This window comes from Pyrus communis, chromosome 4, assembly GCF_963583255.1.
Source record: "Pyrus communis chromosome 4, drPyrComm1.1, whole genome shotgun sequence".
NCBI classification, from domain to species: Eukaryota; Viridiplantae; Streptophyta; class Magnoliopsida; order Rosales; family Rosaceae; genus Pyrus; species Pyrus communis.
The window spans coordinates 16244600-16259849 of NC_084806.1; the positions used below are offsets into that span (position 1 = coordinate 16244600).

General features: G+C 38.6%; 1 protein-coding gene across 1 annotated transcript; it reads left to right on the plus strand.

The window, feature by feature from the left end:
• Positions 1 to 8857: 8857 nt before the first annotated feature.
• LOC137731919 (uncharacterized) lies at positions 8858 to 13464 on the plus strand. Its single transcript, XM_068471180.1, has 6 exons — positions 8858 to 9112; positions 9382 to 10088; positions 10191 to 10298; positions 10368 to 10571; positions 10649 to 12510; positions 12807 to 13464. The coding sequence occupies exons 2-6, from the start codon at positions 9387 to 9389 to the stop codon at positions 13330 to 13332; spliced, it is 3402 nt and encodes a 1133-aa protein (XP_068327281.1). The 5' UTR covers positions 8858 to 9112; positions 9382 to 9386; the 3' UTR covers positions 13333 to 13464.
• The last annotated feature ends 1786 nt before the right edge of the window (positions 13465 to 15250 follow it).

The following is a 15250-nucleotide window of genomic DNA, read 5'->3' on the forward strand; positions in this document are numbered from 1 at the left end:
ACTCACGCTTTTGTTTTGCGCCCCTCCAGGTTCTAGTTGAGTAGCAGGTTCGGTGGTTTCCCAGAGGGCTTCCCGGCATTTCTGACAGACCCTCACAAGCGTAGGGCCACCTTCGGGTGTACTGTTGTCGCATCACTTTTATTTAGACTGTTTTAGGCTTATGCTCTGAACTAGCGTCACACTTATTATTAATTATTGTAAAACCAGTTTTTATTTATTCGTATTACTATTTCCACTATTATTTTATTAGCTTCCACACTGTGCACATGGCTTCGTCACTTCCACGTGACGGCCAGCACGCCCTGATCTAGGTCGGGGTGTGTCACTGCCGCACCAGCCACCATGGGTGACCGCCACCCCCGGCTTACCGGAAAACTCATTATTTCTAAAAATTCCTCAAAAATTACAGAAATGAAGATCTCAAAGAGTAAAGGAAACTTTATACCTGTGGCTAATTCCAATTTGGCCGGGAAAGGCTCCAATTTGCTTCGAACCCGCCAAAAAACCCTAGAAATAGATTTTCTTGATTCGTCCTCAATTCGACTCTGACACTCCAACCAAGGATTGGGCATTGTTCTAGGCCTCAAGGGAAATCTATTGGTGGTGTTAATTGCATGAAAACATTTCAGGTTTGGTGGATTGAAGTCACGGTGTTGTTGCCCCTCTACGGTTTGGATTCTATTTTGGGTGTAATAGGTAGAGGGAACAAAGGGGAATGTTTTCCCAATGGTTAGGTGACGTGGTTCACTGGAAGAATGGGGGAAAATGGCTGGAAAATTGGTGGAACGGGTCGGGTCCGAAGGTTTGCACGGACCAACCCGTGTCTCCCCCCCTTTCTTCTTCTCTCATTTCCCCTCCTTTCTTCTGTTTCTGATTGGGCCATCGTACCCTCTCTCCTCCCCCTATTCATCCAACTCCCTCCCCTTTTTTTTAATCCTATTCCCTCTTCTTGTTCCCCCATTTTCTTTCTTTTCTATTTTCCTCCTTTTTTCCCAGCCACACTCACCAATGGCATATAAATCCTTTAGTAATAATAAAAATATAGTGTAAGATAATTAAAATAGTGATTCATTCCAAATACTTTCGGGTTCGTAACTCAATAAAACTTTAACCATAACTCCAGATTCACTTCTACTTGTCCCTACGCGTCCGTAAGATCAAGCTCTATCCGAATATGTCAAGAAACAAGACAAAATATACGAGAATCACATACGTCCTCGAAAAATCACGCTTTACCCATAGGGCAATTCCGTAATTTCATGTATTAAAATTATAAAAACCATAATTTTTAGGGACGGGCTGTCACAATTGTAATATCGACTCTATTTATAAATAAGTACATAAATGGAGGACAACTAGATACAGATCATGACGAACTCACTAAGTTTTCAAAAGACAACACAATTATATTGTTTCTAGAAACTTTCTTAGGTGAAAAATTAGAGCTTTAGTAACCCCACGTCATGCTGTAAACTCTATCCCAATCTTCTTTGGATGACACGCTAACAAGAAAAGGGTTAGTGGTCTAGTAGAATAATTAAGAGACGCACATCGCATTATTCTAGCTTAAGGTGTTTCACTTTTTCTTGATTATCCGTACCAAACGCGGATTAGCATTGTCTAGAAATATTAATTAATCAAAGAATCTGAGATTTTGATTCGGTAGGGTTCACCTGCAACAACGTGATACCTCAGATTGCTTAGTGTTTGCTGAGTTTCACATCGATGTAAAGCAAATTAAGAGCACTTCCGCTTATAATTGTCTAGACAATTGGGTAACAGTCAATTATTGCCTTAGTGAACCGCGGCAAGTGATCTAATAGAAAAGTGCAAACAACAGCGCCTTAAAGAAGAAAAGGGAGGTCCTGGGTTAGATACTTTGTAAGCTATGAATCTGCTTGATCGTAGCTACGGGTATGGTAAAATTCTCAACTAGCCTCCTCCAGGCTCGAAAGGAGTGGATAACCATGGTTCGCCGCTACTTGTCCCCTTTTAAAAAATTATTATTATTATTATTATTATTGTCTTAGTGAACAATAATTGCCGGAGTGCACTTTCACCACATAAATGAATTGTCTGGGCAATTGACATTAAAATTTATTTTTTGAAAGAACTAATAAAAAGATAATATTATGTTTAATTTCAGATTGGATTTTTAACAAATCTCGTCGTGCCACATGTCATTATCTGAAATTACAATTTTGTGGAAGAGTATATGGTTGGGTATTTATAGGAAATATTTATAAAAAAAAAATTAAAAAATTCATTTTATGTTTTTTTTTTAATTTTTAACATTTTTTGACCAAATTAATATGGACTGTTGGATTATTTCAATTCAATGTACTTGATTGTGCCACGTGGGCACAATGATCACTTTCTTCTTTTTAAAAAAAAAAATTAACCAAAAAAGGCCGAATTAATAAGGACCTTTGGATTATATGACCCTTGAAAATCCAACAGCTCAGATTCTGCCACATGTTTGACAACCTGCAACGCGTACCCAACAGCGCTTTTTTGTCTTCTGGCGCTCCACAACGTGAGTGTGTATCAAACACGCCTGACGCAAGAAAATCTTGCACATAACCGACATCACACTGACGTCGGATCATACTCAAGCACTGTGTCGGGCACAAATTGTCCAACTGGTTCGTCCAGCAAGCTTGGGCCCATGTTTTCTCCAACTTCTTTCAATGGATTGGAGCTGCTTTTTTAAGATTTTGGGGGAAAATTGTCCAATTGCCCGAAAAAAAGGGTAGGGTGGAACTGTGGCCAATTCTTAAGCACAACTTTTAGTTTAGGGATATTTTTGTTATCAAGATTTGAATATATTTTGGCTTCCCTTGAGCTTTGTTCTATGAACTATGTCTCAATTCTCATGAGCTGGTTTAAGATCTGAACCTTCAAGGCCCTTTCCTGCTCTGGTGCAACTTTTCATCGCGCGTCCTCAATCACCGACCTTTGCTACTCAGCCCGTGTGTTTCTTCTCAGGTGTTGGGTGGCTATCAAAGTGCTTTTAGGACTATCTGGTAGGATTATGGGAGCGCTCCTATGTGGGTGGCTTGCTCACCCCCATTTTCCGTTGATCCATTTGTTTCGTTGGTTTGTTCTCTTGGTGGTGGTGGTGGCAGCCTTGCGATGGAGGCACATCTGGTGGCTGCTGGTTCCTTTCCAATCTTAGGGTTGTTTTGTTGTTGTTCAGCTTGCCACTTTTGGGCTTATCTACTGTATTTTCCTTTTTACGGTTGGGCTTGTATTTAGGTAGTGGGCTCCCTTAGGGCTTCGTTTTTCCTTGTACTTGCTTTTTTTAATGAAAGGAAATTAGTTTGACAAAAAAAAAAAAAAAAGCACGTCACTCATTGTTGCTAGCACAATATTTTAGTGTATTATTGGTGTTAAGCTAAATCACAAAAGTGAGGATAGATAAGAATATCAAGTGACAAAAGAAATCAAGGAACAATCTTTACAAATCACAAACGGAAAAGCCTGAGAGAGTGATTTTGTCATGGGGAGGTTTGAAAATGACAGTGAATTGACTGATGGAACAAAGTAGGGGCTAATGCCGCAGTTCTATAAATATACAACGAGCACAAAGCATAAATTCCATAGGAATTTGAAGACAACACAAACTTTATAGGTTAAAGCATTAAGTTGTGATTTCTTCACAGATGTATTTGGGGATGATGGCAGGAGGGCAACATAGGGGTTGGGGAATGATAAAAGATGAGGGTTGGAGAAAGGGACCTTGGACTGCTGAGGAAGATGGATTTCTCATCGAGTATGTGAGGTTTCATTGTGAAGGCAGATGGAACTCTGTGGCTAGGCTTGCAGGTCTGCAACTTCTCTTTCTGATAGATACATATATCTATATGTATCTGTCTCCCTAAACCCTATATATATATATATATATATATATATATGTCTCTCTAAACCCTAATACAAATGTTTGTTTGCTCTGTAAATAGCCGAAAGTGCGAAAAATCACATCTTAAGGAGACAAAAATTCCATAATCAGCAGCAACAACAAAAAAATTTGCAAGTGGATGAAAAAGAAGTGAAAAGAATCATGTCCTTGTTGGACGAAAATGAGACTAAAATGCCATTATATTGGCCTCACGCAGCTAATCTTCGTTAGGAGCAAGGCTTCTTCTATTCCATGCTCGACGGCAATATTGTCAATGTGTCTGTGCCTGAAGCTGCCTCCAGCAATGAGGACAATTTTATACGGGATGGTTTGTGGAACTTAACTGATGTCCATGCAAACTTTATTAACACCACCAAACAAAGCTAGTTTTCACAACTAGGGTTTTTCCACTTCTGTCAAATAAGGGTTAAGTTGGTTCACTGCATGCTGCATAAGAAGTTTTATTAATTGGAAGTTGTTTAATTTTAACTGGGTTTAGCTTTAAGTATGGAGATGTAATTATCCGTAAACCCTGTTCTGTCCTCTCAAAGCATAATCAACTTGCAAAAAAGTCTATGACAACTAGTTTTTTATGTAATAGTAGTTGTTCTATTTGTTTGAAAGAAATTTAAGGTTCGATTCTCATAAATACAATAACGATTTATATTATGATAAGTTTGATACTTAATTATGGTTAACTGAGTTACGGTTACATTACTTTGTAGTGTTTGTCCTACTCCATTATAAAAAGGCTAAATAGCCAAAATGATCTTTGAGATTTGCATAACTTATCACTTTGGTCCCTGAGATTGAAAATCAATAGAAATGGTCCTTGAGATTATCCACCATCCATCATTTTGGTCCTTCCGTTAAAAACTCTTTGGGCAATTTTCAAAGCTTCGTAACTCAATCGTTTATTAACCAAATTCGATCCATAATATATCAAAATGAAGATAAGAAAGTGTAGAACAAGATTATACCGATTTGGATGCCCAATGGTTGCCGGAGATGGCCAGAAAATAGCCTCAAAGGTGACTGATCCGCGAGAAAACTGGAAAACTCGCCGAAAACTGGGTAAACTTTAAACGTTGATAACTTCTTCAATACTCAACGAAATTGAGTGATTCAAAAATAAAAATCATACTTATCGATGAGACAAAGAGTATGCTACCTTTCTTGACAGCTAATTCATCGTGTTTTGGCCGGAAAACGACTTAAAAGTGGCTAACTCGAAAATGGTTAGCCACTTTCGAGCCATTTTCCGGCCAAACCGCGGTGATTTAGCCGTCGAGAAAGCTACCATTCTCTTTGTCCCATCAAGAAGTATAATTTTCATTTTTGAATCACTTGATTTCGTTGATTATTGAAGAACTTATGAACGTTTAAAGTTTACCCAGTTTCAGGCGAGTTTTCCAGTTTTCCAGCGGACCAGTCACCTTTAAGGCTATTTTCCATCCATCTCTGGCAACCATTGGGCTTTCAAATTAGTATAATCTTGTTCTACACTTTCCTATCTTCATTTTGATATATTATGATTTGAATTTGGTTAAGAAACGATTGAGTTACGAAGCTTTGAAAATTGCCCAAAGAGTTTTTAACGGAAGGACCAAAATGATGGATGATGGACAATTTCAAGGACCAATTCTATTGATTTTCAATCTTAAGGATCAAAATGATGAGTTATGCAAATCTCAGGGACTATTTTAGCTATTTACCCTTATAAAAAAAATTAAAAAAAAACTGTATAAAAAAATCAAAAAGTATTAAACATAATTTAAGTCATTTACTCAATAGAAAACCCATTTGTACTTTGAGAAGCATAAGTACACATGTCATCCTCAATACTTCTGTGCATTAGTACTAGCTTAGTCATATCAACTTTTCATGACATTTTTGTCTTTATACTCTTTATTGATGTAGACAGATGATCAAGTGAATTGAAGACGAAATGGATTGACGAAAGACAAAAGGACCCCGTGAGAATTTATAAATTTGGCGTCTGAGCTCCGTTTTAGGCGCATAATACCTTCTCGAAACCAACACGACATCTCATTCAAACTCACTGTTATGTTGTGATATGTGGTAGATTTTAGTCATCCAAGGTTGTTTAGGCATCCAAAATAGCGTTTTAAAGTTTGTAATAAAATCCAGACTCTTCGTTTTCGGTCCGACATGACATTTCAATTTTCCTAAAACCCTAAACTTCTTCAGGGTTGAGTTTAAGTCTAGGATTCCAGAACATTGTTCTTCTAGAGTTTATGTTTGTATCCCTTCTTCCCAATCCCAATACCTGATTCTTCCATATTCCCTTTGACAGTTCACCCAATCCCCATCCACAATTCTCCGATTCCTCAAATCTTAAATTCTCAATCCCAATCCCATATTTCAACTTTACCCCAATCTTATACTTCAATTTGTTTCAAAATTCTCCACACTACCATAATTTGTTTCAAAATTCAAGTAAGTTTTTTAGTATTCTAATCCCAATTAGGCCTTGATTGCTTGTTCGATTGTTGATTAATTTGTTTCACAAAGTATTATATTATATAAATAATTTATATACAATATGTGTTTAAAAATTTAGATCATATAAAACCTTTCATCGCACCTCAAAGCTTTCCCCTAAATGGGTTATCCATAAAACGTCTTGTCACCTTTTAAAAAATTGATCCTTACAATAGCCATGAGTGGTGCTCCTAAGGTCATCTCTAACCGAAGGGTCCAGAGGGCCAAAGGGCTGAAAATAGCTCAAAAACCATCTCCAACCGAGGGTCATGCCAAAGGGCTCGTGGGCCCCACTAGACAAAAAGGGTCAAAGGGCCAATCGGCCAGCCCAAAGCAGCCAGCCAACTAACCCCAAGCGGGGCCATATTTTGAATCCCAATGGCTAGCCGACGTCAGCATGACGCTAGCTAGCAATAGCTAGATGACATCAGTTCCCGTTGGTTTTGAATTTCTTTTTTGGCCAAAATTTTTTTAAAAAAATTTAAAAAATTCTCATTTTTTCCTATAAATACCTAAACCTTCCTACACCATTTCAATTCTCATATTTTCCTTTTCCAACAATGTTTCCTTCAATTTTTTCAATAATTTTCAAGTGGCCTCATCTGCAATGAAAGGTAGGGTTTGGACCCGAAAAGAAGATGAAGATCTTTGTAGGACTTATAGATGGGTCTCAGAAGATAGTGTGAGGGGGAGTTCTCAAACAAGTGAAGGTGTTTTGGACTCGTGTGTCCAAAAAATACTATGAGTCCTACGAAGACACCACTCTACCGAATACCCGAAACCACGAGAGTTGTTCTTCAAGATGGAAGAAACATCTGCATCCAAGTTTGAATAAATGGCATCAAGCACTCTTAGCAGCTGCAAGTAGACATGAAAGTGGCTCTAATTACTACGACGAAGTATTCACAATTTATTTTTAATATTTAATTATATTACATTTAATTTCATAAATTAATTTCCTTTACTTTTTGTAATTATATTTAATTTTATTACATTTAATTTCATAAATTAATTTCCTTTAATTTTTGTAATTATATTTTCTAGGTACGCCAAGCAGAGGAATTGTATATGAAGGACAGCTCGAAACCCTTTCAGTTTCACAGTTGCTGGGAAATTTGTAAAGGGTGGGTGTTATTTGAAGATCCACCTCAACATAGAGTAGGTCCTATGCCGGTGTTTGGAACTCAATCCTCAGCTGTAGATGGGGATGAAATGGATCTCCTACCATTCAACAAATAAGGGTAGAAAATCCGTCTTCGGGTGAAGGTTCCATACCTAGGGCTATGGGACAAAACAAGGCCTGAAGGTTGATGGAAAAGGACAAGGCAAATGATGATTACGCCGCTCAATAGGAAGTGATGGCCTCATTGCGATTAATGGCGAAGCAAAATGTCTTTGCCGCGGAAGAAAGGAATCGTGGGCATGAAGAACCGGCCAAACAAATACAAGAAGAGATGGATGATAGGAATATGCAAGGGAACACTTCGGATTACAGTCCAATGAGTAAGGCCTATTTTGATAAAAAATAAAAAAAAATAAAAAAAAGGGGAAATTATGGCCCGGCGACAGTTGTTTACCTCCAACTATACTCCTACAATGGCAAATGATGAAGATGATGTTGATTATGGACTTTAAATTTAAGTTGCTGTATTTTTTAAATTTAAGTTGGTGTAGTTTTTCAATTTTAGTTGTAGTTTTTAAATATAAGTTGTAGTTTTTTAATTTAAATAATAAATTATGTTTGGCCTTATGGCCCTTTGGCCCTTGGTTAGAGATAGTGTTTTGTGACAGGGCTAAAACGAGCCTTATGGCCCTCGGTTGGAGATAGTAAAATATTAATTTGTTGGAGGTCCATATGGCTAAAACGAGTCATCTGGCCCTCTGGCCCTCCTCGATTAGAGATGGCCTAAGGTCCTCATTTTAAGGACACGTGAGGTCCAAATACATATTAGCCGCAAGTTTATATTAATTTAGATCCAAAGACTTGAAATGTTCAACTTAATAAAGCAAAATAAGAAAATGGGTCTTATAATGTTTCATGAATTTTAAGTTGGTTTTGTTTTATTAAGTTGGCAAAAATTTTAAGTTTTTGAATTTAAACTAATATAATCTTATAGTTAATATGCATTTAGAGCTCACGAATCCTTCAAATCAAGACTAAGGACTTCAATAGCCACAAATAGAAGTAAACATGCCCTGACAAAAATTCTAGGATTTTTCTTTTTCTTTCTGTTTTGTGATGAACGGCTCCCCACAAAATGATCCGGAGAGCATCATTTTCCTTGTGGGAATTGGATCTTATTCTAAGATCCTCACGTCTTAATCATTCATCGTCTATCATACTTTATTTAAAATTAAACACAAATAGTATATGACGAAAATTAACCCGACAATATACTATCAACCGCTAATACGTGGGCATGCTATTGAATCCGGAGAGCATCCCTTTCCCGGTGAATACACAAAAACTGCGCGAATCAACGAAAAATGAAGAACAAAAGCGAGGGCCTCTACCCTTTTCCTCTCTTCCCGCCCCGAGTCCCACTGTCCCAGAATCCCCTCCTCTCCTCCATCGGAACCCCTAATTTCCAACCCTTCCCCGACCAACCCCAGTCGCTCACCCAGTCCTCTTTTTCCTTCGGTTCTGTGCAAACTAGTTTTTGAATTCAAGTTCACAGAGGCTGAAACCACGTAGTTTGTTTGATGGTAAGCAGCTCTATCCAATCTCCATGCTTCTTCCCTTCTTCCTTTACATTTGGAATTTCTTTAATTTAATTGTTTAGCAATTTGTGTGTTTAAAATGGGTTTCTGGTTTGGGTGGAAAATTGGTTTAGTGATAGATTAGAGAAAGACTTTATTTTGCAGTAGTTTCAAGGCTTGAAAGTGGAAAAAGTTTGTTACTTTTCGACGAAATTGAGGAGAAGAGTATTAAATGTGTGATACATTATGAGTTTGTTATGACTTGTTTTTGTTAGCTGAAATGGAAAGGAACTCGGCAGCATGTGTGATGCAATGGAGCATCGAGCTAGAGAAAGCCCTGCGCTCCAAGAAACCAGGTCTCTCACTCGGAGCCATTTCGGACGTCGGTGCAAGGCTCCAACAGTTAAGCAGGGAGCCAGATGCTTCTCCTGCTGTCCACCACCTGTTCGACCTAATTCCTGGTGAGGAAAAGCTCTTCTCCAACGCCATCATTCTTCGCCTTGCCAATGCCTTCCATTGTGGAGACAAGAATATAAGACTCTCTATTGTCAGGGCCTTTCTGTTTGAGTACCGGAAGAGGAACAAGCGGAAGGAGTATAATGGAGTTCTGTCCAAAACTCGGATTCATGTGAAGGCAGAACTGCTGAGGATAGTTAAGCTTGTGTTTGACAGTGGGGATGTTGAGGATAGGGCATTGGCTTTGGGTCTGTTTGGTTGTTGGGCACATTTTGCTAGAGAGAGTTCAAGCATACGCTACTTGGTGCTTTCTAGTTTGGTTTCTTCTCACGTTATGGAGGTAAAAGCATCGCTGTTTGCAGCAGGATGTTTTGCCGAGTTATCAGAGGACTTTGCATGTGTTGTCTTGGAGATGCTGCCTCATATGATGACTTCACCAGAAACGTCACCTGCTATAAGGTTGGCTGGAGCACGAGTATTTGCCAAACTTCGGTGCTCACATCCCCTTGTGAATAATGCTTACAAGGTTCTTTTGCTATGCTATTTTTGGCCTGAATTGGAAATTGTTCTTTTAGAGTTTTAGTTATTTGCTTATGAAAAAGATTCGCCTAACACTGCTTTATTCCAGACATGCCTAAAGCTTCTGTTAGAGTCCGCGGATGAGGGTTGCCAGGTTGCAATGCTGGTTTCTCTCTCCAAACTGTCTTCCAGGTCAACCATTCTTATATCTCAGCAGGTAATTGTTTTTGGTAGCATATGGTTTCAGATTTCTTGATCCGCAATACTTATTGGCATCTGAATGCAGATGGATTTGCTTCTCTTGTTTCTTAGCCAAGAAAAACCTCTTCAGCTGCGTGCAACAGCAGTAAGAAGCCTGCATTATATATACAGTCAAGGAATGTGTCATTTTCCTGTAAATGCATATCTTGTGAGAGCATTAATTAACATACTAGATGAACCTCAAGTTCCATCACTCATGCTGTGTGATGCACTGCAGACATTACGTAAGGTTGTTTCTCAGTCCGACAGATTAACTTTTTATTAACGTTTTTGCAATTTATATTGACTCACATACGCATTCTGCAGATTATTTCATGTAAGCTAGCATGTCTACCCCTTGATGTATTTGAATCTTCTAAGCTGTTAAGCGTTGCTGAGAATGCAACTTCATCTCCAATCACGTCTGAGGGCCTGTTAGCTATTTCTGTTTTGGTAGATGTGCCAACGAAACTAAAAGGAAGTACAGAGATGGGGTCTCTTGCACCTTGTTCCTTTCTTCTGCCATCTCGTGTGATCTCACTTATCATTGATCGAATCACCTTGATGGTTAAGCCAGTTTTGGATCTTTGTTGGACTGAGTCTCCAGTGTTTCAACAAATTAATTGCCTGCTCAATCTTCTTTTCTGTCTAATTCGAGAATATCCGGATCTGCATGTCGTAGTGCTGGATCAAATATATGTTTTGGTCAAGTCTCTCTCATATGTGCATGACAATCTAGTCATTACATCAGAAGCAGATGCATCTATTCGTGATAATGTAGACTTGAAAGGAGAAAAAAGCAGAACTATCAGATCAAAGCTTTTATTTATTGTCTACAGATTTTTGGTGGCCTTTCTTGAAAATCTCAGTGAAGCTGGTGCCATCTCCACTGAAGTATTTGACAAAGTGAAGCTTCTGGTCGAACTTGTAAGTCAGAGCAACTTGTTTGAATGTTATACATACACACTCTACTCTTTGTTGTTACATTGTCGAATCATTTGGGTTAACTTGGCGCATGGGAGTGAGGGAAGTTACAATCTTGATAAGAACTCGGGTGTATCTCACTTAATGGAGCATGAAATTCGTACAATTGAATGTGCGAAGAGGATGCTGACAGAAAACAAGTGGCCTGCTTACAGAGTCGGGATTTATGCAGCATGTCAGGGAGCCTGGCTCACTGCAACTTTTACATTCGAGCAGTTAGTACCAAAGGTTCATTCTATTTCCTGCTGCTGCTGGATGAGATCATTAGTTCAATTTTCTGATTCTGAGAGGAGACTCAAGTCTCTGCTGTTGACAAAACAAGGTTTAGAGACGAATAAATTTGATCTTATACTTTCTAGTAATGATTCAGGTGAAATCAGCCAAGATTCAGCTAGTAATATCAGGGAGCATATTAACAGTAGGGAGCTCACAGCGGCTTATGATGGTCTTTGTTCTTCTTTGGCAACATTAAAAGGTGATTTCAAAATGGACCAAACTTTTTATTTCCAAAGGTCGTTTTTGTCTTTAAGAGCAAAGGTGCTAGGAGCTGTGGTGGATATAGTTAAAGTTCTTGAAAACATTCAATTTGACCAGCATAGCATTACCAATAATGAACAGGTTGGATACCTCGTATCCTTGAAGAAGTGTACTCAAATATCTGTGCAGTTGAAGAGGCTATCACAAGAATTTGATCTAGTAACAAAATCTTTCATTGACATGGACAGAAAAAGTTCAGGAATCATTTCGGAACTCGCACTATCTTGTTCACTATTGGCCTTTTGTACTGGTTTTTCTCTTTACATTCCAAGCCTAATCGAATCTGTTTCCATTTTCGGTCTGGGAACAACAGAGAACAACTTAGACTCAATGTTGATACAAAATCTAATTGGGCGTTTGGGGGCCAGTAACCATGAAACCAGTGCAACTCTTTGTCTGCTTTTGAATCCAGGTGGCAAGCCCATTGATTGTTTTCACTTGCAGTCCAGAATCCAAGCATGTAAGGTTGGTTCTGTAGCGAAAGATATTCACAGTGTTTGTAGTTCTGTGGTTTTGGGGATTTTTGGCTTGAAAAGTAAGGCAAACGGAGTGCACAATGTGGAAGGTCTCTCCCAAGCAACCAAGGATGGCTTACAACTTCTGTATAGCATCCTAATGAAATGGATGCAAATCCCCTTCCGGACTCCCAAGTACTTCTTTAAATTTAGGTATGATATATATCTAACTCAAACAATCCTTTTGTTTTGTTGATTTCTCCATTTTGTTCTAAGAATAGATGCATCGAGAAAATCTTACTTTTACTCAATCCTTTAAAGCTTTCATATCATATATTGACATGGTTGATTATTTAGGATTAAAATCACCATGTAGAGCTTTTTACTATAGGGTTTTAGTCTTGGATTGGTTAATCGCTTTGATATGATGTTTTAAGTTTAGTTATATAAAAGTTTTGCTTTTCTGTTTTCACCACCATTCTAATTTTTTCCATTGACATAAATTTCAGGCCTTGCCTGGGGTCAGAACTCTTTGCTGTCAGTGAAACGAGAAACCCAGAGGCAATATATGTAGCCTCAGGCTTCAACTTATCATTAAATTTGTGCCTTCAGTTAAGAAATGTGCCACCAGACATCCGAGTCCGGTTGAAAAATTTGTACTGCATAGTCTACAGTGGAGCATCCCTTCAGGAGCCAATAGAAGGTGGAGAAAACAAGGAGCAAAAACAGGCTTGGGAAGCTGATGACATTGTAGAAATGAACGAGAAGCTGTTACAGTATGTAACAGAGTGCAGTACAAAAAAGAGTAATAAGCGTCGAAGGGGTAAAAATGATGGCGAGTTTGTGAGTTCGTTCGCACGTTTTGAACTGAACGAAAGAGGGCAAGGGTTTTCAAGTTGCTTGCTTGATGTTTCTGCTTTTCCAGTGGGTACTTATAGGGTTAAATGGTATAGCTGCTGTATTGATAGTCAGGGTAATTGTTGGAATTTACCCTCTTTGAATGCTGGTCCTGTATTCACTGTACAGAAGTTATAGATTGAGTTTTTAATAAATTAAAGCTAAACATGTAAATAATGTTGTTCCCGTTCGCCCTGCAGCCAAAGGTTTGTGTTCGATTCACACTTCTGTAAAATCAGTTGTATAAGAGGAAGACGTTAATTATAACAATGGTCTCTGAATTATAATTCAATTTCAATTTTGCTCATTGAATTTAATTATTAAATTGTGTTGTCATAAAATTTTGTTGTGCGTAGTCCACATTTGATAATTTGATTATAAATAAATATAAATATAAATTAAGGCTGCTCCAATCCGAATATGATTCATTACTAATTGCAGGTGACGGACGAGTCCCTAAGCAAGCGTAGAGGAGAAAGAAAACCCACAACAATGCTCTTTTGCTTCAACTAAAATGACAGATATAGCCTCTTGCTTCTATAACACTCCTGGTTTTATAGAAACGGAAGTAGGAGGCTACTGTTCCCCCACCAGTCTTATCCCCAATTTATCTGAAAAACTACGTAGCTCACCATACTTAACGGTTTTTCTCAGAGCATCCATCGATTGGGTTCTCTATTTTCCCTTTTTCTGGGAATCTATTAGATGTTCTTCCCATTTCGCTGCATCGCATACATGTTCTTCCCGATTTCCTTTTCGTCCTGTGGCAAGAGCTCAGCACAGATGATACGTACATTTGCGAACAGTAAATCTGTATTATGACTAACCGATTCCTTTACTGATAGGCCAGCACCATTTAACATGAGGCAACAACTTCGGCTTCATTACAGAACCTGTCGTTGGCACTGACGTCTGCGATAAAGCCTCCTTCTAAGTCTTCTGAGTGTCTGAGGAAGATGAACGCCACAAAGGCAATCCTAGATTCCTCCGCTTCTTATCCTCCACTCCCCCGGCTCTCTCCAAGAGATGCAATGTTGAATAAGAAGAGTATCCAAGATAACTCTAATGATCCTAAGAAGAAGAAAAATAGAGCACACTCTTAAAGAAAGCTCACAAAACAAACTAATTAGCAAAGCTTTTCTTATTTAGCTCTAGGCTTTGTTTTTCCTTGGATGATTACAATGCTTGGGGACTTGGGTATTTATAGCAAACCAAATGAAAGTTACACCACACACTTAATTAAACTAAGATTATTTGCTACCATACAAAACCCATTAATTGCACCTAATTTTTTCCACTCAACCATACCTAACATTGATTCTACCTAACATTGATTCTCAACACTCCCCCTCAATGTTAGCTCTCATTCTTTGCACTGTGCTGAGCAGACAGCGAAAATTTTCGAGCTTGCCTGTACTTAAACTTTTTGTGAACAAGTCCGCAACTTGATCATTCGTCTTGACCTGTCTCATCTCAATCTCTTCTTGTAAAACCTTTTCTCTGATAAAGTGGTAGTGCACTTCCACATCTTTAGTTCTTGCATGAAAGACTGGATTTTCCGCCAAGCGAATGGCCGATTGGTTATCACAGTACAATGGTACTGGATAATCTACTGGTTGATGTAGATCACTCATCAACTGTACCAGCCATGCATTTTCTTGAGCTGCCATTGCTGCTGCTCTATACTCTGCTTCTGTGGTTGACAAAGATACCGTTGGCTGTCTCTTGCTACACCAAGAGATGGTTCCAGAACCAAGCTTAAACACATACCCAGTTGTTGATCTCCTGGTGTCATGATCTCCCGCATAGTCAGCATCACAGTAACCAACTAACTTGCAGTCTTCACCTTTCTTGTACAAAAGACCATAGTCAATTGTACTCTTCACATATCTCAGTATTCGTCGAACTGCTTCCAAATGAGGCTTCTTTGGATTTTGCATGTACCGACTCATCACACCAACTGCATAAGAAATGTCAGGTCGAGTCAAGGTTAAGTAGATCAGACTACCTACCAATTGTCGATACATTGTCGCATCTTCCAAATCTTTTCCTTCAT